At 45.6% G+C, this 23,393-nt stretch overlaps 1 protein-coding gene across 1 annotated transcript in view; it reads left to right on the plus strand.

Moving 5' to 3' along the window:
- The first annotated feature begins 8,198 nt into the window (after positions 1-8,198).
- The window catches only part of LOC146174622 (putative aminopeptidase PLBD2), a 58,742-nt gene continuing 43,547 nt past the window's right edge, over positions 8,199-23,393 (plus strand). The window contains exons 1-4 of the mRNA XM_084585032.1: positions 8,199-8,274; positions 8,855-9,078; positions 10,132-10,378; positions 15,981-16,087. Coding sequence (XP_084441158.1) covers positions 8,888-9,078; positions 10,132-10,378; positions 15,981-16,087 — 545 coding nt within the window. The 5' untranslated portion in view covers positions 8,199-8,274; positions 8,855-8,887. The remainder of the gene's footprint in view (positions 8,275-8,854; positions 9,079-10,131; positions 10,379-15,980; positions 16,088-23,393) is intronic.

Raw genomic sequence — 23,393 nt, forward strand, 5'->3', positions numbered from 1 at the left:
TGGTAGAAAACAGAACAGATGGCAAAAATGTATCGAATTATTTGCCTTCCAAGCAAGCTTTCAGCGGGAAAACAGAACATTACAGTTTTTTTTCGTGAACGTATTTCGGTCAATGAAGTAGAACATATATTCTCTGTAATGGTACAGAAATGTTTTCTATAAATGCCTGTAATTTCATACATATTTTTTACAGTGCAGCCCTCGTAGATTCTACTCGTGAGCTCTTAAAAATTTCTGCTATATATGTTTCATTAGCAACACATTGTTGTGTGGCTGGGTCGATGGGTCGCAAAAGGACAAGACGAGACGAATTCATAAAATCTATTATTTAATATACCTGCGTTTCCAACCAAGTGCATTTTCACCGATGCACGTAATGTTCAGCCCATGAACCTCATCATGCGCATCCTGGCTCCTAGCATGCCGAGGCCGCCGCCGAAAGGCATCATGCCGGGAAACATGCCAGGAAACATGCCGGGTCGGAATCCCATGCCCATGAAGGGCATTATCTGCGCGCCGACCAGGCACCACAGGGTGGCGAGCACAAGCAGCATCCTCAGGAGTGGCACGGCGATCTTCCCAGCTGCTCCCATGATGCTCTTGCTCTTGTCTGCAAAGAATGTTCAGAATAACGAAACTGATTTCGTTATAACTATCATCACATGATTACCACCTTTACAGAACTCTTAAGCACCCCTTATAAGGGATCGGCTGGGAATAAATGTTAATGTATACCTCAGAAACCTGCGGTTTCATGATGACAGTGCCTAGCCAAGTTATTCAGTGAGTGAATTCTATATGTCCTTCATTTAATGATTACCCCAATTAAACTGACAGTGCTTCAACACGAAGGTTACAGGCACAGGACAAGATCATTGACACAGTACGCTACTGATCGGAAAAGCGATTTTATTCATTAGGCTCGAAGTGAAGAGGAAGTGGCTTACGTACCGGCTTTTGCATGTGTTAAAAAATCTCAAAAACAGTGTTCAGTACGAGCAGCAACGTAATAAGGCATATATACCTAAATATAGTTTGTTTAATATTTTCTCGTTTAATATTTCACAGAGGAGTTTACGATCCGGTTTTCTGCGTCGAGAGGAAATCATTTCCCATTCCAGCTAATCTCACTGGTGAAATTATGAGTTCTAGGAAGCAGCACAGGACAAATTCAAGTGCTCTCGTATGAATGTTCGGCAAGTTCTGTGATGACTGGTCCTTGCCAAGAGTTCCACAAAGAGCAAACGTAATTGACCACTGGTCGAACGTATCGTCAGTAAACTGTTTAGTTATAAGCGAGGAATCGTGTGTGCTTTATTTCACAATAATATGTTTATGACCCTGTCAGTCTAATAACGAGAATGAGAAGGGATGATCGAGAGCCAAGAAAGAACAAGCAGAGCGTTGAGTTTAAAAATAATATGTAGGAATTATATCCAGAAAAACTAGAGTACTGTTTTGGATAATTCGGGACCCGCTTTTCTCAGTTCCAAATTTTGTTCAATACAGAGGGCAATTTATTAACCTTTAAACCATTAACAAGCTTGCATTTCTAAAAGTACGTGATATACATAGGTGCGCTACGTGGAGGTGAGTTCTACACAAAGCCGGACAATATGTATGTGATGGAGCTTGGCGATTTGATAATTAACAAAAATAACTAATCAACCATTTACTTTTTACTTTAGGGGCAATAATATATGGCGCAGTTTGAGGCCGCCAATTTTCTGATCGGTAATGGGGTGCGAAATACCGGACTTCGAAAATTCTAATTTCAGGGCTCGCACAGTTTTCTTCTCCCATCGCCTAATTATAAGCTGACTTCCTCAAAAAGTGATAACCTCGCCAAAATTATGTTAAAGTCTTCCTCGTCACCTAAAACACAAACGGCGTCCGTATTGATGCTTAATAAATCAATAGCCGTCATTTTCTGAATGTACAAAACTAGAAAGCCGACTCGTCTGACTGTAAATAAGTGTTCGTGGAGTTCAATATTTGTAGCTACATTGCCGACGAAGAAAATTAAAAAAACTGGGTTCATGTTTGATTTTTACGACCATCAAGTTCGTAAATTAATATTGCCCCTTAAAATCTGCACAGCAAGTTTATTGGGAAGTGAGCTAATTAACTGCCTGATAACCAATCCCTACCCCGTACATTATGGTCGCCTTGCTGTAAACTCCACAGGTGCTGACCGCACAAACGTATCACTAGTAATTTTTGAAACATAAATTTCTAAACGAATTAGAGATCACTTTGTACGGGATCTAAAGCGAATTTCTAGCTTCAGATTTATACAAGGTAGTGCTTCGATTTTTAAAGGTGTTTGTTATCGAAGAGACCGAAATACTGTATAGTGTAAAGTTTCGCCAATATTTATTTTTTCATGCAATACTATCTTGGCATGTGTTGCTCAGATTTTACCCAGGATACTTTGTTTTGCAGATAAGGTCTAGTAATAACGAATGAAGATATTGAATGCTCATAATAATAAGAAGTGTACCTAAATAGATTTGGTCTAATGTACTGCAAAAACATTTCTTCGGAGTTCTTGAAACAAACAAGAAAGTGAAAATCAATATAATGCGGCCACTTTTTCTATGAGAGCGTAAAAATTCAACGCATTCTCATTTCTCCCAGATTTCTGTTAGTTCTGTCCCAACGCGCCCAGCTCCGCACACTTTCGTTCTTATATAGGTCATCTCAACTCTGATAAAAATATGCACCAGTAAAAATTTTGATCCCATCTTAGTGCTATCCGTCAGCTGATCTCAATGTTTGGAGTTCAATCTCAACCTCCGGGACCTTCTTTCGATGAAGGTGTAGTAAAAAGAAAAAAAAAAAAACATCCTTGCGCTGTGTAATGTCATATAACTTTTGCAAAATTCCAGGTGGCCTATATTAACCGCTGCGCTGACCTAACGCCCCCAGACCGAGACTACGGTGTCTATTAACCACCAGGTGTTACCACACTTTATACTTTGCAAATATTCCCCTTTTCTACGTGCATAGGTGGAAAGAGTCCGCTAGGTCCCGAATATCGTGTGTATCACCTGAAATTTCTGCCCAAAATACCGGCAGGGGATCAATGCTTAGCGCTGCAAGTGACTATACATGCGAGTTTTACGCTACATGATGTTTGCTCCACCGAATTAAAACCTACCTTCGAACTTTTAATTCGCTCAATTTCTCATCTATGCCAATAACTTCCGAAAGATTTTTTCATTCACGATTAACGTTGGGATATGAATTACCTCGGTGCCACGAGAAAACGAGGAGCGATTCAGTAAGTTTAGGACGCCTGCAGAAAGAGTCTACTGCCAGTGTTTCTAAAGAAGTATCGAGTCTGATGAAATCCTACCAGTTCCGGTGTAATACTGCCGCGAAAAGTAATAACCCTTGAAAAGGGCACTTTTAATAAATCAGAATTGAACTGAACTGTGAACAGTCGCGAAAGCAATCTCGTACAAAGGCGTAAAGTAAACATTTGATAACGGTTGCATCCTTTACTGCTGGATCGGAAGAAGGGATAAGTGGTGATACCGTCGTTTCTGAAGATTGGTGGGTAGAGAGCTCAGAGCAGTGCTTTTTTTTTCAAATGCTTCAGATCTGCTAAGAAAGCTAACTAGCAAACAGCTAAAGTGCGTTATACGCCCGCAGGAGCGCTTCCCATGCTGTTACCAGATTTTAGTTAGATGTTAGTTTGATCTATTTGGTTAGCCAACTCACTAAAAGTGCGGTGAAGTACATAAAGATTGCACCTGCAGATATTCTGCAGATTGAGGAATTGAAAATTTCTAAACATGTAAGGCCCATGCATTATACATGGATAATTACGGAATAAGAATTATTGGCCAGTCATTAAATTTCTGCGCACGAATGCCACTCACCCGTTCGATCTCACTGTGTCAGTTGCAGCGCGCGGCCGGACGACCTTGGAGTCGACGACAGTAAGGCAGCGGGGACCAACGCCTGCGGCTAGCAATCAGAGAGGCGGAGAATGAGGTGAATCGACTGCTGGAACTCAGAGAGGAAAGGTAGTGCGTCCACCACCACAGGAAAAGGAAAAGCTACCGGCGTAATCAGGTACCACAGAGAGCTCGCGCCAATGGGGCCCGCGGTGCCAGCCACTGGGGGCGTCTCGTTTTTAAGAGCTTCAGCTCTCGTACGCAGCGCGTCGTAAAAAGCACCGGCGGCACCGTAGCCGGAGCTCGCGCTCGCTTGACGGGGCCCCTTCTGCCGAAATGAATTATTCTGCACGGTCCGGCATTCGTGTGTCCCGTCGGAGCCGGGCTGTCCGGGCTATCCTAATTAGCCAGACGGGGGCGCCCGTAAATTGACGACGCTGCCCGTAAATGCGGCGTATAAAGAAGCGCGTTGCATTCATCCAAGGAAAAAAGTTTTCTCGGCGCGTTCTGCGGAAATCTCGTCGGTTGTCTTTCTCTCGCCTCTAATCGGGTCTTCGCGACTTGTCTGAGGGTCGGGCAGCTGAGCACGTACCCTCACGTATGAGGGTGACTCCTGTTGCCTGTGCAGTTCAACTTTCTTCTAGCTGGCAGTCGGAGTCAGCGCAGGAACAGCGCGCATACATGTCTCGGCTTTTGACACTACAACGAGCAGCGCGCTTTAACGCCGCATTAAAGTTTTCCCCCACAAGGCGGGAGCTTAACAACTGTGCACTTTTGTTTTCTTTTCAGACATCTATAAACCCGAGGTTGCAATTGTTCGTCGGTCTTTATGTAAGCTTTTCAGAGATATCAAAGAGAGCAGGCGTTGTTTCTTTTTTCCCCTGAATAATTAACACATTCCCAAGTTTCCACATTTTCTATGCATATTTTTATGCAAGAGATGGGTATAGAGCCAGGACATTTGGTGTCATCATCTTCAAAAGTGGAAGCTCGAAGGGTTTCTTAGGGCACACATTTCTTAGCGCAGTTTACTGATTTTGTGTTTTGTCATAAAGGATTTCTGCTAGCGTTTTGTTTTACTCAGAGTCAGCTTGATAGTTGAATCGTCCCGGATTCTTCTCCAGGTCGTCATGTATGCGTTCCAGTTCAGCTGATGTCCACGCCCTCTGGTTATCAACCACGAGGAGACCGCGCACTTTGGGAAGAACAGCCACCGCGGCTTGGCAGTAAAACGCAACATCGTGCACTCGAAATTCATCAGATGAAAGCGAATGTGCGCCGATGGCCGCCTTCTGGCCGCGCAACGATTGCTGGATCATTTACTTGGGCTTGTCACTTCCTGAGAATTTGCAGCCATAATTTACCTTTATACAGCAAACTCGATGGTAATTTCTGTGCTGAATTAAGCAACGACTCTTAGGACATGTCGTCAGACACTTTGTGGCATAGGCCCCAAGTACATTGCAGTGCTTTGCAGCGAGACATTTTCGTTGCCTAGGACATGCTAGGTACGAAGTACGCGTCGCCCCATCGGCTTCATTCTGCGTTAAGGTACCAGATGGAGCTCCCGTATTAGCAGTGACCACAAAAACGTTTGTTTCAGTATGGAACAGTTAGGGCGTGGAAGCACAGGAACATCTTGAGCTCCAGAGGTTGGCCTTGTTCGAATTAGGATCCCGTTGGCCCAGCCGCTGCCGCCTTGGACCCCTTCACCAGCATAGACCATGTGCTCAAATCCCAGTCGGTCAGAAGGGCCTCCCACTGCTCCAGACAAGAGCTGTTAATCTTGCTAATTTATTTATTTATTTCCTCAAAGGTCTCGATTGAGACATTACATGAGGGAGACTAGTAAAGGGCTCTTTATAAGTGACGTCGTACGTCGTGGCATAGCGCCCACACTACATGAACTTTTGTTATGTATCTAGTCAACCGCATACACCGCTTTACTTCGATAGCTGTCCTGTTGAGTGCAACAGGATCTGGATGGCATGACCCCGAATGCCTTTTTTTTGGAACCACATTTCCAAGATGCGCGGTTTATACGCCTTTCTTAAACGTGAATTAAATAGACAAAGGAAGCCAGCATACAGGTATATATGCTGTAGGGAGCGTCGAAAAGGACAAAAGAGCCGAAAGAAGAGATAACAACTAGCAATGCATACCAAAAATTCCAGCTGTATGTGCACGCCAAAATTAGTGGAAAGCAGTCATTCAATGCTCGTGGTTGGGGGGAAATTAGAGGCGCCCTAGGAGGTATTCCAAAATCGTATGGGCGGCTTTGGTAAAAAAAGATGGAAGCACGCAATATTTTATGCTCCATGGACGAAGTGATAGCTTAAAGAGTGTAATACTTCACGCTACAGTGTAGTGTTTAATAAAGAAAGAACCCCCTTGACTTGTTAATTGCTGGTAGGATTTCTCTGCCTGCCACCTTATTTTGGCAGTCAGGCTACATACGTTACCTCTTTATTGGTATTTCTCTTGTATGCTGCAGCGCTATTTATGTTATTGCCGAATGGTGTAGCTCAGCTTCCACCAGTGTCTTAGTACGCGTTAACTAAACTGCTTAGTTTCATCCCTCTGTGTATTTTACAACAAGACAGCCTTCGGCACCCCTGGACCCCGAAGCAGACATGGTACTACTAGGCTACGGAGATAATTTCGTACGGCTCGGTTAGAGCGCGACTTTATTACCATGCTACTCCTAGCAATTTGGGCAGCTTATATCACGCTCCTCCATAAGAGCAACTATCCGCCTAACAACAGCAAGCAAAGAAAGAACGAGTTGCCGTGCGTAGCCCACTATCTCGTCACTACCTCCGTAAAAGCATTACAAAGGAAGACGCGCAGCTAACCATGCCTAACCGTGCTTTCGCAGAATGAGACAGTTTTAACCGTAGCATAAGCCACGCCAAACCTTTTTATGCAATCCATATACTTTAGGTCAGTCGGAAGAGGACAGCAACGGTGCAACTCAACGCCTCTATGTAATCCTCGCAACCATCACTGGCGGCAGAGCACCGCCGCAACGCAATAAGCGTGCTGCTTATAGAACAACGGCAGTTTGGTTACTTTTTGCGTCGACAGCGATTTCGCGTAGCGTTTGGCAACCATGTTAATAGATTTAGCATACTGTGATCCGTGATCCACCACCGTGGCCCTCTACCACTCGTGAGCGGCGCGCACAAGGCAATTGGTTCCGATGCCGCAGGTCTATGTGCCGACATCCACTATGTGGCGCCATCTATCGGCATCAAAGTGATCTGGGCATGCGCGGTGGAACGTGCGGTGGCGGGTTACGGTAGCGGATCGCGGATCATATGTGCTAAATCTCTCTAATGGTTATGTCATACCGTGCACCCTGATTGGTGGCTAAGATTTAGGTATTCTGCTGTCTGCTCTGCATCCCAGTAGCTATGCCTGGTTTCCTTCAATTTTGTTTGTCGTTTATCACTACTTCATGTCAATTGTACATATTGTAGCCGTCATCGTTAGTTGGAATTTGGAACCGCGGTCTAAGTCCCTACTTTTGCCACCACGTGGCATATGTCTGGACGTGGTGGACAATTTGTCCACTTGGCTATGACTCGACGGATGTACAGACGTGCGCGCGAGTGGACGGAGTAAAAAACAAATTCGAAAATTTTGCATGAAACAGTGAGGATCCCAGTCACTATTCTATGCTAGGCTACCGAAATAAAATCAATGCAGCTATATATTCTTCGGAAATCGCGTGTTTGCCGCCCTAAAAGCGGTTGAAACTTTCTTCGTTTGCAGAGACGCTCTTTTTTATATACGGAATAGATTTGCAACAAGCGTTAAAACAGGCACCGAGTTCACGCTGCCTTTATCATGTGTGTTAAATTACTTAGAACTCACAGCCGACAGAAAAAGCCAGCCATATTTTCTATAAGATTGGCTATGCCAGCAAACATGACTTTTGCTTTTGAAGCGACATAGGGATAAAGGTGTGGAAACTCAGGCTATGTCGATTTCCCGTCAATACCCATTTTACCGCTTTCACTTTCCTCTGTGTATTGTCATGAGAAAGCCTTGGGGTAAACAACACACTACCAACAAATACATATAGCAGCCTGTTTTAGCTCTCCATTGCCATCAGATGACTCAGTTTCTCTTTTTTTTTGTGTGTGTGTGTCAGAGAAACTTCCGTTGTACACCCAGCCCAAACGTTATCACGTAATATCAGAAATTATATCTCCCACCTTATCCGCTGGTCCAGGGCTCTCGCAATTGGTACGCTGAAACAATAGCGATAGATAGATGGATGCCCGAGAACGTAACGAGATTCTAATGCAGCCGCAAGGCGCCTGCCATAGCCCGTTATTCCTGCCCGAGTGCATTGTTGGTGAGTTCTCCCTTTGGCTTTCTTTGGTTTCAATGTAATTCAACGTATGTACGTTGCCCGCAAATGGCTGAATAAAACTTATACCGCAAAGAGGTAACGAATGCGAAAAATATGGAACCCCGTTCACTTTTCACCTGAGATAAGAAGATAAAAACGGAAAGCATTGAATCTTAAGGTTTATGTCTTGCCACGTTTTGACATTCTGCAGCTTATAGGACACTTACTTTCTCATAAATATTTATTTGATGTACTCCAGCAAACGGTAAATGGAAATTTTGATGAGTGTCATTTGCACAAGGAACCGAACACTTAATGCATCACTCGTCTACAGACCCGGGGTGTTTAGGTGGCGTGATTTGCCTTGAATGTATACATATATGCCCAACCTTGTTCTCCTCAAAGTGCGTGCTTGAGTTTTAAATGCTGATGAGGATATCGAGATCTCAAATGCGTGGCGCTCCTCACTCCAGTGCCCTCAATGACTCGTTTTGTACTATGACCAAGGCGGTTTCTTGCTGGCAAGGGTTTATTTCAAGCTAAGGGTACTTCAACCGATATTCAATCGCTTTGAACTTTGCAGGAACGCAACACGCGCCATTTTTCTGACAGACCGATGAAGACAGGCTTATATGTTCTGCTCGGCTGCACGCTGGTGCTGGCGCATACGGCAGGGACGGCCAGCAAGCAGCACCTGGTTGCAGTGTCGTGGAACGCTCGAGAAAAACGTCTCATAGCTCACAACGACACACGCGTTGGGGACATCATAGCCATATGCGTATTCAGTGATAGCCGCATGGACTATGGGTGAGTTCAGCGACTATTTTTATCATCACCCCGAACATGACTATCATAGAATCTTTTGACGCCTTAATTGTCCTGTTATTCTTAGGAACCTATAATGCCGAATATAGTCGAGCAAGGCCCCACTCTCGTCGCACCCTGTTTGGTAGATCGTCATTTTACAATATGGCATCGCTCGAAGCCTGTATGCAGATGTTTGCTACAGTAGCAGCTAGTTGACAAGTTATATTATTGTTATTACAACAATTATACAACGGCTATTATCCTCCTCTAATGTTTCATTGCGTTCACTCTCTCCGCGAATAGTTTAATGAATGGCGTCGCCTGTGGTTTCTCCACAATAACGGTTACAACAATGTTACAATCGCAACGAGTTTAGAAACTCCTGCTCTTTCGCATCTTGGTTTAACAGTTGCGCAGCTTTGTGCTTTTCTGCTGTGCACAGCGTCTCATCCCATTCACTAGAAAATTGGCTTCGAAGATTTAAAAATGTAAAAGTTTATAGGTTTGTAACACTAATGAGTGCGAACAACTACAAGAGAAACCATGTGTATATATAGTTTTACAAGAAACACGACTACGTCAGTTTTAATGGGCACACCACGTGGTCTTTCAGCAGCTAATTCGCTGTTTTTCTGCGCTCCCATCATTGAGTGACTGCGTGGTCAGGCGGCTAGATTTCAATCTGGCTGGGGCAGCCCCATCTAATCCGGTTAAACACTCCACTACGGAGCATTACAGGACGACGACAACGACACCCAAAAGACAGCGCAAGCACTCTTCTTGGTTATACGTATTCAGTGCAAGTAATATAGCTTAAGTCTGCGTGCTAATTAATGAGTATATGCGATATACTAGCGGTACAAATTAAGTAATAAGCAACAAAGTGCTTGGGTGTGAACACGGAATCGCTTGGGGAGCTGCAGACAACTATTAAAAGCGTCAAGTTGTACGCTTTAAGCTGGCGTTTGTTTATCCCAAATCTTTAAACAACAAATTATGGTTGTGTGTCTTAGCGGACATGTAATGGTTATGCTCCACTCATGACGTCACCAGGTGGTCGTCTTTGTACGTTAAGACGGACGGCCGCTACAGAGACTCGCAGCAAGCGTACGCGGCAGGCTTTGCCGAGGGCAGCGCCACGCGACTCATGACGGACCAGCACTACGCTAACATGTATGCCCGATACTGTGACGCCGACCCAGCATTCTGCGAGCGGCTCTTCGCCTTCTACAAAGCCAACCTGCGCTGGCTGCTACAAATGGGCGTCGCGCATGGCGACGAGGACCCCTTTTGGCACCAGGTGAACACACTGCATCGTATGGCAGTCTTTGAACGATTACTTAAAAAAAAATCTTATCAGATAGATTGGACATTTCTGTCATTCGAAATACTAAAAGTCTTCTCTGAATAACAGCTAAAATGTCCCAACAAAAAAGCCCAAGAGAGCAGCAAAGGAAACAAAAGACAACAAAGAGTCTTAGGTCTTATAATTAGATCATGATAGGTAATGAGCAGATATACGTACCTACTAGAAGCCATATATAAATATTATGGCGACTTTATCGCTAGAAATTTTTCTAGTAATTGTTGCAGTGTTGGCTTGACTATGCGTACTTATAATACTGACGACTGGAAGGTTTTGAGAAGCGAATGCAATTTATTGGTTGGGCAGAACGAAGACATCAACCGTTTGTCCAAGTTGCATTTGCGAATTTTCTGTTGAGTTGTAAAGAGTCCGAGGACGTGAGGAATTGCCCACAGGGATATGTTAAATAATACGATCGCAAGACACGAAACTCACCAGAACGTTTTATACGATATTGGAACATTGGAAATATTTCTTTGTTTGCAAGGCAGCAATCTGTATCAGAAATGCTGCGTATAATGTTTTCCAGTATGTACGTACATCCTCTGAATATTTCTTTGCGGGGCGTTTAGCAAACCTTAGTTGCAATAATTGGTGTACGAGGCAAATAATGCGTGGCGTATTTGTAGTTTAGTTTTCTTTCGGACCTTTTGTTATGTTGGACAATTGATAGCAATAACCCACTTGATAGTGAACACTTGACCTACTTTTTTTCTCCCCCTCCCCCATTCTCCCTCTCTCTTCCTAGCTTTTCTTCTTCAGAAGCAAAAGAGTATTTGTGATGACTGCGCTGCTCAGATGAAAACAAGTTCACTCATCGAAACGTTGGCTCGACTTGCGACTGAGGATCCCCCTTTTACCATTGTTCAGTGCTTCTTTCACAGAAAAAAATCAAGCAATACTTGAAACATATGTAAGAGTTCAGGGAGTAATGACAAACAAGAAACTTCGAAAGCTGGCAGTCGAGCAAATAGTTCTAATAATAACTGAAAACACTCCGATAGATAATATTTGAAAAGAACGTACCTTGAATTCGGACGAACATTTCACGAAGTGACTTTAGGCATGCAATTAAAACAAATATAGCATTACGAAGCAATAAATTACGAAAGAGTTGTATGAATTCAGATTCAAGGACATCATTTAACTACAAATCTTTTCCAAATGGGTTGACAGCCATAAGGTCACAGGATATAATTTATTTATTCACGCAAAAGGGTCAATACACTGAAACGTATAATAATGGAGAACAGTATAGTAGCTCATGAAAAAGAAGCAGGATGTAGCGGTGCTACTCAGTCAAATTAATTCTCGCACTAGCATAATAACTAACAAGAATGAAAGGCCGCAGATATGAACCTGCGGACAGCTAGGTAAGTTGCGAGGCCAAACGACAGAAAGTGAAAAAAAAAAAAAAAACATGGCTATATAAAGGAATTTGAAATGCATGCAGTAAAATTGTTTATAGGTTATAAACCAATGCTGTGCTCGGGATAGTTTATGGGGTAAAATGTTTTCCATGTATTCTGCAAAGGTCAGTGTTGGTAATTTGTGTAAATGCAGAAGAGCAGTGAATAAGCGCTGCTTCAAGTGCAAATCTTCATGTACGCAATTCATGGTAGATAATGAAATGCGTTTAAAAAAAAAAGGAACTCTAAAATAATGTCTTGCATTTGTTTTGTTGCAACGATGATGGAAATTATTTATTGATGTTGATGTTAGGTGGCGAGAAAAAAGTTGGCGGTGTTTTTAGCCCAGGAAGCTGCAGCCATTGCATGTTGTGTTTTCCGAACGTCGGCTGAAGTTTTTCAACGCATTCAGGTTCAATAATTATTTCTTTCAAATTTCAGCAACAATGAGTGTAAAAATTAAACTGAAATTGCTGCAATCTTATTGGGGCACGTGCAGGAATGAATAGTGAATGAATGAATAGTAAACACGAAAATCTGACTATTTTGCTTACACATTGCGTATTTTTGGCCACAGAGCAGGTCAGAGAGAATCAAAGTAGTTTGCAGAGTTACATTTAGTGGACCCATTTAAAATGTTCTGTGAATGCTTAGTAGTTTGCAGAAATGTGCTGTAAGTCCAACTTAACGACACTGAGGATGTCTGAAACCGTACCAGTGGCAGTGGAAGATGGCAAGATGTCAGTATAAAATATTCCTTTGTTCGCGGCGGATCAATAGAAGCAAATGCAATATTTGCACAAACTGAATCTTCTGCTGCCGGTGTAAACGGGCAATGTGAGGTGACTCCATGATATGTAAAAATATTGATTTGTCCAAGTGGAGGCTATTTAAAGTCGCAACTGTTTTCTGTGATCTTAACTAAATGACCTGATTGAAATCATTGCTGGCCTTGGTGTCCGACCTCGGCTTCTTCGCGTACTGAGGTCGAGGCCGGGGAGCAGCCGTTGTCACTTCGCTGGGAAGCAGTGTCAGTTTGGAGTTTGGTCGCGTGGTTGTCGTTGCTGTCACCAAGTTTAGCGGCGGTGCAATTCTTGCAGCGTCGTTATTTGTCGTCGTCGGCGAATGATCTTCGTTGTTCGCCGTGTAGAACCCTCACTTACAAAAGATTCACAGCGGTAACAAAAAGGCATTCACAAAAAGACACACAGGACAGGCGCTGTCCTGTGTGGTGAGTGGCTATTTGTTAGCGCTGTGAATGTTTCCTTTAACGGTAATGACAAACGAGGAGACTGGTGTTTCACGTAAATGAACTCTTTATTAGGCTGACTTGCGCCTTCAAAAGGAGTGCCCGTTGCACTCGTCAGCCCTCATTTCAAGGCTTGCGAAAAAGCATGTAGATAAAGACGAAAAAGATGACCAGAGCCACCTGGCTCGTCTTGTTTCCTGAACTCGTTTCTCGGTTGGGAGCCTGTGTTGAGAAAAAGAGCTGCCCTGGGCTGGAATGCACAGTTATAAAATAACACAACTGTATTAAAAATGGATAATTGATAAAATATATCCCAAGCACCAACTGGAATTCTAGCCATGTTCCTCATACACAACAGCGCGGCAACTGCAACCGCTACTCCATCGGTACTTTATATTTATTTAGTGAACTTAAATATAGCAATTCTGTCAGGCTTCAAGTCAAGTTAAAAAGGTTTAACTCCATGACCACTTCTGGTTACGGTGGGTACATTTCTGGTTATCTAGGGAACTTTGCTGTTCGGTGCTTCGTATATTTTTCTCTGGTGGAGAGACCGATCACCCTTTAAACACGCCGAATTTTTCTCCTGGCTATCGCGAGAGGTCACCGAGGACCCGAAATCATTCGCAACACATCTCGGAGCACCTTGCGCGACAAAAAAAGAAATGATAAATCCGCATCTCGTGACAACGAGCATGAGCAGAGTACAAAATAATTCCTTGCGCTCTAGAGCAGTGATAAGGCCACATGCTGGCGGCTGTTGTAAATCAAAAAATAAAGATTTGAATGTTTCGCGGCAATATAGTTTGTAATATTTTTTAGAGGTATTTGTTTCCGATACAATAGTATGACAGGTTCCATATTTGCAAGTTTCGTATGTTTTAAAGTTCATTAATACAATGAGCAGGGAATATAGTTTGAGTGCAATCAGCGTTCATGAGATGGACGGTTGAGGTTAGTCCTTAAAGCAGGTTTATGTAGAGTAATAGAAATTCTAGGAACAAGAATATATGCTTGTGGTACTTCTGGGAGAGCATACTTATGACTGATGCCGCTTTATTCAGAGAAACAACTTCTCAAAGCAAAGTTAGGATGCAGCTAGATGAAAGTCAGTTAACTATAGCGTGAAATCCAGGACCTCTCAATTTATACAGTACAATGTCGAGTTTTACTGTGAATTTGTCTGTATCGACAGAGATGACACCTATGAGCCTGCTCTTTGGTAGATAGTTATTGAATAGTCATGGTTGCTCCTATAACTCCTTATTAAATATTATACCCACCATACATAGGATATATGTAGAGTCGTTTTAAATGGAAAAAAATGAGGCGGAACGATTCTTTGATATTATCTTGATATTATTGTGATCAGAATCTCAGAAGAGCAGTGACGCCACATGCGGCTGATTGGGTTCGCAGGGAGAGCTCACTATAGACCTTAAAATTGTCACAATGCAGGTAAAGGCAATTTCAACTGCGTGGTACAGCAATAATTTGCATAATGTGGTAGGGTACAGAGAACATTAAGTAACCATGTCCAGACTAACTATTAGCTACACTTTGATATGAGGAAATAACTGAGAGGGATACGTTGGAAGATTTTGAAACAGGTCTTTTCCGTTTATTATCTAATGCGACTGCAATATTTGCCCATATCCCTGTAAAAGTTGCCGATTTTATTTGTAAGAACGTCGCGGGGAGAGCCGAGCTCTTGCGGGTTTTGCGATCAGGTGTTTTCTGACACCTGTGAGGAAGCAGTGCAAAGCAAAGCAGATGTGTGTGTGCACATTCCAGACAGTGTTGAACAGATGCTCGTCAGTCATGAAAAAAAAAGATAATTTTGCAGCAAAAAAAGAAAACAGTGCACCAAGCTGCTCATTTGTTTGATAAGAAAAATCGTGAACTGGCCCTGGGCCGTCGAGTTGTTTTTTTTTTTGTACGTATGATTCATATTTGCGGCCCAAAATGGATCAAGTGGTTTTTTGTTTGGAATTGCGCGTATGCAGATTACGAAGAGTTTAGCAAGGTTTTTAAACGAACGTTTGAATTTACGTACAGGAGGTAGGATGCCCGCAGCGGTGGCGTAGTGGCTTTATCCTTGGGGTTCTGATCGCAATTTATATTGTTTGAGATGGCCATGCCGGACGCATATTTCATAGAGGCGAAAACCAGAGCGAAAGTGTACTGTGGTATGCCAGCGCATGTTTTGAAAACCAAGGTGTTCTAAATTAAGATGAAGTCCCACATATAATAATTTTAACATTAGCTGGTATAATATGAAGTCAATGACAAGTAAGGGTAGTGTGTGTTGAGGCCCAGCCAGGTGAACACTGTTGCTATGCAACTAGGCTCAGCCATAAGATAGCTGACGATAATTGCTGTGCCAACGGCACCCAGATGTAAAGAAAAAAGAATGCAGATCGTAGTGGATTAGAAGCCAACAGTTCCAAGTGGGAAACTAGTACGAAACTTCGTAGTCATCACCGCTTATAAACATTACGGTTATTCTGCAAGTATTGCATATTTCAAATGCAATATATAAAAAAGTCGTATATGTCGACAGCTACGCGTGTTAAACTGCAACCCGCTCTGGTCGACATAAGCTTGCATCTGTGAGCAAAAGTTTTCGCACGTTCTACTTACTGTACCTATTTAAAGCTGTAATTTTTTCTGGTTAAACTATGCGGCCCCTGTAGTTTGCTCCACTGTGGAGGTCATGCTTTTTTCACTGATTCATACATAATTGGGCGAATAAAGTGGTAAGTAAATTAAAACGCACCTAACAAATATATACTGATGAGATGTCGGTGAGAAAAGGCTCAAAAGCTGCCAAAATCCTGCTCACGAAAAACTTGCCTACGCTGTTCTCGTGTCGCAGGTCGAACTAGCCGTGCTGCAAATATCAGGCTTGCAGCGAGGGCTGACCGGCGCAACAGATATTCTGTACGAACCGCACGAGCTGCCGGCAGACTTCGAGAGGCTCGTGTGAGTAGGCCCTTAGAGCACCTCTTTTGCGAATAGTTGGGTAGTTGCCGCGTGAGGTGAAAACAGACCTTACACAAGACAGACCATAAGGATGGCAAAACAGGGCGCCGATTTGGCGCCACGCGTTTTCAAAGGATGTATGGATGGATGAAACATAGGAGCATCCCCTTTGAAACAGGGTCGTAGCAGTTGCTAGAATCCTCGTATTCTTTCCACTATATCCTGAATATTGTTTTAGATTGGTTAACTACACCATCATTTCATTTATTGTATTTTTGCGTCTACATTATTAAGCTATGTTACTCTTCTCCTTTTAAGCCACCAATCTTCCAATCGCTTTTAGCTAGATACCAGCGCAAATTCATTCACCCGACCACTGGTATGTCTGGAGTCCAGTGCCTCAGGAAGAGTGACTGCGTCTGCATTGACACCCGGATGGATACCAATACATTCGATTATAAGATGTTCAATTGTTTCTGTGAATTTACCACATACTGCACATGCGTCATCTTCTTGGTTAAATTTCCTTTTGTAGTTGCGTGTTCTAAGGAACCCTGATCTAGCTACAAAAAGTAGGCAGAGCCTCTTTAGTTATCAGAGAAAGCTTCCTTCCTGATCTGTCGTTTCCACTTTCGGTATAGTTCTACACTCTGTTTCGTTTCCATAGAATTTAGCCAATTTATAACCACTATGTTTTTTAACCTGTTGTTTAACGCTCTTTATTTCTCCATCCTTGTGACAAGCATACTTACTGGTTAGTTTCCTTGTTCTTTTCCTTCATTGTGAGTCAACGCTTTTTTAAGTATAGGTATTGAAATAATTTAGCTGCCCACCCGTTACTGTTAAATTTCCTCAGGCGTTCCGCATATAATATTTTACTCTGAGCTTCCCGTACTTCGAAAGATGCCCAGCCCATATCGTCCTGTACCGCCTAATTTGTGGTTTCGCCGTGGGAATCCAGTGCTAGTCGTCGGACGGCTCTCTGAGTTATTCCTAATGACGACTGTACCTCTGATTTTAGGCACAAAACCGCATTTCCGAAAGTAAGCCCGTACACCATAATTCTTTTCCAAATACCCCTCAACACCTGATACCTGCTGTATCCCCACAATGCCTTATGCTTCATTATCCCGGCATTCCTTCGCCCTTTCGCCTTAAGTGATTGCTCATGCTTTCCAATGTATGCCAATCCTATGGATGGATGGATGGATGGTATATAGGAGCGTCCCCTTTGAAACGGGGTGGTGGCAGTAGCTATCATGCTCATTTTTCTCCCTATATTTTAATTATTGATTTAATTGGTTAACTAAACCATCATTCTATTTCTTAATTTCTTTTTCTACATTACTAACATTATGTCACTTCTCTGCTTTTAAGCCACCAATCTTCCAGTCGTTTTTTGCTAGTTTCCACCGCCGGTTTATTCACCCGGCCACTGGTATCTCTAAACCCCAGAGCTTCATGAACAGTTAATGCGCCTGCATCAACTTCCGGGTGGATACCATTACATTCGAGTATAATATTGTTACGAGGCACGTCGAGATATTAGGAGGCGATGGTACGTCGTAGCCGCAACAGTTCACCGTCGGGGACACACTCACAGGAGAACCAGCCGTAGCTGCAGCGTCGTCTTTTTCTACTCGCCCAGCACTTCGTCATCGTCTCTTTCATTGCGTACCGTAACAATACCCCCCCGCGGAAGAAGCACAGTCCCGGTGCGTAGACTAAACAGGTGAGCGCGAGATATAAGGTTTGAGACGGGCGACATGCACGACTTCTGGATGATGGTTTGCCGGAGAGTGGCGGTTCACAGGGATAATCTCGTACGTCACGTCGGTAAGTTGCCGCAAGACCTGGTAAGGGCCCACGTAGCGGGGCAGAAGTTTCTCGCACATGCCTACACGTCGAGCAGGGAGCCAGAGGAGTACGAGGGAGCCAGGAGGGTAGTAGGCGTCACGGTGCTGGAGATCGTAACGGTGCTTTTGAGAACGCTGGGACGCACGAAGCCGGTCTCGAGCAATATGACGGGCGGCATCAGCGCGGGCGATGGCATCAGAAGCGTAACTGCAGGAGGAATCGTCAAGAGGCAGTAAGGTGTCGAAAGGAAGTAGAGGGTCGCGGCCGAAGAGTAGATAAAAGGGAGAGTATCCGGCGGTATCATGCCGTGAGGAGTTATAAGCGAATGTTATGAAAGGTAAAGAGATGTCCCAGTCACGGTGATGGTCAGAAACATACATTGACATCATATCGGTCAGGGTACGATTAAGGCGCTCAGTAAGACCGTTCGTTTGTGGATGGTAGGCCGTTGTGAAGTTGTGGCGCGTAGCGCATGAGCGCAGAAGGTCATTAACAACTTTAGAAAGGAAGCAGCGACCGCGATCGGTGAGCAGTTGACGAGGAGCACCATGAAGCAAGATGACGTCATGCAAAAGAAAGTCTGCAACGTCGGAGGCACAGCTGGTGGGGATAGCTCTGGTTATGGCATACCGGGTGGCGTAATCGGTCGCTACGGCAATCCATTTGTTCCCTGAAGTCGATGTGGGGAATGGCCCGAGCAGGTCGAGACCAACTCGAGAAAAGGGCTCAGTTGGAGCTGCGAGTGGTTGCAGGGGCCCACTAGGGTGAAGAGACGGGGTCTTCCTGCGCTGGCACAACTCACAGGCGGCGACGTAGCGACGAACAGAGCGGTAGAGGCCAGGCCAGTAGAATCGCCATCGAACATTGTCGTATGTGCGGGACACTCCTAGGTGCCCTGCTGTAGGAGCATCATGAAGGTGCGCAAGAACAGCAGAGCGTAGATGTGTCGGGACAACAAGCAAAAGGTCTACACCATCTGGGCGCATATTGCGTCGGTATAATGTGTTATTAAGCAGCACAAACATACTGATGGGCGGATCGGTGCTGTCGTTGCGCAGGTGATCAATAATGGGGCGCAGGGAAGGATCACGACTCTGTTCGACGCCGATGTGGAGAAAGTTCGAAATGGACAAAACGCAGTCGTCAGCAGTATTGTCAGGAAGTTCAGGAGGGTCGACGGGGTGGCGGGACAAGCAGTCGGCGTCTTGATGTAGGCGGCCTGACTTGTACACAACAGTAAACGTGTATTCTTGTAATCGCAAGGCCCAGCGACCTAAGCGGCCAGTAGGGTCCTTAAGTGATGACAACCAACACAAGGCATGATGGTCCGTCACTACGCTGAAGGGCCGCCCAAACAAATAAGGACGGAATTTGGTCAATGCCCAAACAAGTGCAAGGCATTCGCGCTCCGTAATGGAATAATTGCGCTCGGACTGAGATAGAAGGCGGCTGGCATAGGCAATCACACGAGAGTGGCCGTGCTGGTACTGGGCAAGGATGGCGCCAATACCATGTCCGCTAGCGTCGGTGCGCAGTTCTGTAGGAGCAGACGGGTCGAAGTGCGCCAGTACAGGAGGAGCGGTGAGCGCGGAAATGAGCGTTGTGAAGGCCTGAGCTTGTTGATGGCTCCACGAGAAATTCACGTTTTTCTATAAAAGGGAGGTAAGGGGACGTGCTAGGTCAGCGAAGTTCCGAATGAAGCGACGGAAGTAGGAGCAGAGCCCGAGAAAACTTCGCACATCACTTGTATTACGTGGTGTAGGGAACTCGCGGACTGCACGAACTTTATCAGGGTCGGGCTGCACACCATTTTCGTCAACCAAATGTCCCAGGATTTTGATCTGGCGGCGGCCGAAGCTGCATTTTTTTGCGTTGAGTTGAAGACCGGCGCGGCGAAAGAGTGCCAGTATCGTAGAAAGCCGTTCAAGGTGACTTGTGAACGTGGGAGAGAAAACGACAACGTCATCTAAGTAGCATAAGCACGTTGTCCACTTGAAGCCACGGAGAAGCGAGTCCATCATGCGCTCGAAGGTCGCAGGAGCGTTACAGAGGCCAAATGGAATGACCTTGAATTGGTATAGTCCGTCAGGGGTGACAAATGCGGTTTTCTCTCGATCCCGTTCGTCGACAGCTATTTGCCAGTAGCCGGAACGCATGTCGATCGAGGAAAAATAGCTGGCACCATGCAAGCAGTCGAGGGCGTCGTCAATTCTCGGGAGCGGATAAACGTCTTTTTTAGTGATCTGATTGACGTTGCGGTAATCTACACAGAATCTCCAAGTTTGATCTTTCTTTTTCACTAAAACGACAGGAGACGCCCAGGGACTGCAGGAAGGCTCAATAATATTATTTGTCAACATCTTGTCGACCTCCTTCTATATCACATGTCGCTCAGCAAGAGAGACTCGATACGGCCTTCTGTGAATAGGGCTGGCATCACCAGTATTGATGCGATGGGTAACGACAGATGTCTGAGCCAAAGGATGTCGGCAAAATCAAAAATGTCCTTGTACGATAGCAAAAGGTCGGAGAGAGCACCGGCTTGCTGAGGTGTCAAATCCGGTGCTATCATGTGAGTAAAAAGGGTCGAGCGAGAAGCTGATACGGGGGGTTCAGACAGAGGCACAGGCTTGAGGGCAGAAACTTCGCAGTCAGCCAACGGAAGTAAGTCAGCGAGTGCAATGCCATGGGGCAAAACTTGGACAGAACGGCTAAAGTTAAGGACGGGAAGATAGGTTCTGTTATCCGTGACGGTCAGGACAGTGTGAGGGAGTATGACGTTACGGTGGAGAACAACATCGGTGATTGGACAAGTGACGTATGTACCATCAGGAATAGCAGGAAACGGGGCCAAAGGAACATACATGGCAGCTTCGGGCGGTAGGCGAACAAACTCGACGGAGCAGAGGCGTGGCTTGATATCTGTGCGGTCGGAGCAGAAAGGCAGGTCTAAGCGAAGGAGGCCACTTGAACAATCAATCAGGGCAGAGTGCGCCGTTAAAAAGTCGATGCCGAGGAGCACATCGTGGGGGCAGCGGTCGATTACAGTGAAGAGCACAGGGGTAGTTCGACCACAAATGCTCACGCGCGCAGTGCAAAGTCCCACGACGGTAGCGACGCCTCCGTCGGCGACACGAACGGCTGATGAAGAGGCGGGTGTAACCACTTTTTTGAGTCGGCGGCGAAACGAAGAGCTGAGGACGGAAATTTGGGCACCAGTGTCAATGAGGGCGGTAACAGGCACACCATCTACACAGATATCTAGAAGATTGCGGCGATGAGCGAGGGTCAGCAGAGGATTTTCGGGCCGGGTCGTCAATGCAGCTTCACCTCCGGGAGCTGCATTGATCAGTTTTCCGGGAGCGGGTTAGAGAAGTGAGGATGAGGGGACGAGGAACGGTGAGGTAGGGGCGAGCGGGAACGGCGGGTCTGGGGAGACGGCGATCGGCTGGACATGCGCGGGGATGGCGGGTTAAAGTCACGAGAGGGCATATCACGGAGAGAGGTTGGGTGTGGTCCGTAGGCGGTGCTGCGATCATGATAGTAGCGAGGTCGAGGTGGCGGAACCCAACGGCTGCGGCAATGGCGAGAAATGTGGCCGGCACGTGAGCAGTTGAAACAGATGGGCCGGTTGTCGAAGGTCCGCCATTCTTCTGGGTTGCGGTAGCGTCGGGTAGATTCGGGGTATCGCGTCGGGAAGCGCGCAGTCGGAGCCGCAGCAGCTACCACCGGAACGGTGGGTTGGACAGATGGCTGTGCGGACGGCTGACCAGAGCTGAGGCTTACGCTCGCATTAAGGCCCACGTTCGCGAATTCTTGCCGAACGACAGCTTGGATCAGTGCTACAGTAGCATCCGCCGGCTGAGGTGTGAATGCGACAGGGGCCATTGCCTCCAGCTCTCTGCGAACGATCCTGGTTAAGTTTGGCTCATGGGACGGCTGCTGCAGTGTCGGCAGGTCTTCGCACGAAGACGTAGCAACTGTGTTTGGCAAGCGGTCGAAGCGGGGAGCAATACGACGATGTTTAGCTTGCTCAAACCGCCGGCATACCTCGAGGACGGAGTCGACCGTCGTACAATCCTTGCAAAATAGAAGGTTAAAAGCGTCGTCAGCAATGCCCTTTAAGATGTGGCCCACCTTGTCACACTCGGGCATGGCGCTGTTCACTTTGCGGCATAGAGCTAGTACGTCTTGTATGTACGACAGATATTATTCGGTCGACGACTGTGCTCGCGATGCCAGGTCCTTTTTAGCGCCGAGCTTGCGTCCGATTGGCTTGCCAAAGAGATCCCGAAGCTTCTCTTTGCACATGTCCCAGGATGTTAGATCTTCTTCGCGCGTCTCGAACCAGACGCGCGCCGTACCAGCCAGGTAGAAAATGACATTTGCAAGCATCAACGTTGCGTCCCATCGGTTGTGCTTACTGACTCGCTCGTACATAGCGAGCCAGTCTTCGACGTCGATGTCATCGGTGCCGCAAAAGGTTCCCGGATCACGAGGCTGCGCAACGACGACAGTGGGCGCTGGTTGTGCCGCTGTAGAGGTAGCTGCGTCGGACTGCATAGTGCTAGCACCAAGTTGGCGGCCACTACGGAGATCCAGCTTGCGGTATTGGTGTCTAACCCAGCAGCTCCACCAAGATGTTACGAGGCACGTCGAGATATTAGGAGGCGATGGTACGTCGTAGCCGCAACAGTTCACCGTCGGGGACACACTCACAGGAGAACCAGCCGTAGCTGCAGCGTCGTCTTTTTCTACTCGCCCAGCACTTCGTCATCGTCTCTTTCATTGCGTACCGCAACAATATGGTCAATTGTTTCACTGGAGTTACCACATACAGCACATGCGTCATCTTCATTGATAAATGGGCGTTAATAAGGACGCCATCTATCGTCAGTCGTCCCAACTGTGTACGCAGGTCACTCGCCGCGGATTCCCACTGCCAATTCAAGCACGACCTAAGTATGCGCGTCTTTTTTTCTGCTCGTGCGCGTCCCGTACACCTGATGTTTTTGGTGAACGCATCCGGAAAAGAATCACACTTCTTGGGAACGAGCGTGTAGGCGCCATTAGAGCAAGCCTTAATAAAACATTCATTCACGGTGAGTGTTGCTGGTTCAAACAGCTGGTTCTATTGCCCTCCTTGCGTTTTTACTTTGCACAAATGTCTACAACTGTGTGCTCTAGCAGAAATATTTGTTGTGTGTTTACAATGTTACTACTAGAATTATGTGCTTTTTGTGTGTTGTGACAGTTGCATGGGACTCGAGGCTGATTGACGCAGGTGCAACCTTGTGAAAAGTGAGTTCATGAAGCTGAGGAAAAATTCACTCAGTATTCGCAAGCGATTTCAATGGCCGATATTTGCGATTGATAATTCTGTACCTGTTGCTGAAGAAAGAACTTTGCTTCCACTTGAGTCAAATGATCAGCATAAGTGATTGCCGAA

Source organism: Amblyomma maculatum, chromosome 11, assembly GCF_055883805.1.
Source record: "Amblyomma maculatum isolate TAMU_Amacu chromosome 11, ASM5588380v1, whole genome shotgun sequence".
In the NCBI taxonomy this organism is placed as follows: domain Eukaryota; kingdom Metazoa; phylum Arthropoda; class Arachnida; order Ixodida; family Ixodidae; genus Amblyomma; species Amblyomma maculatum.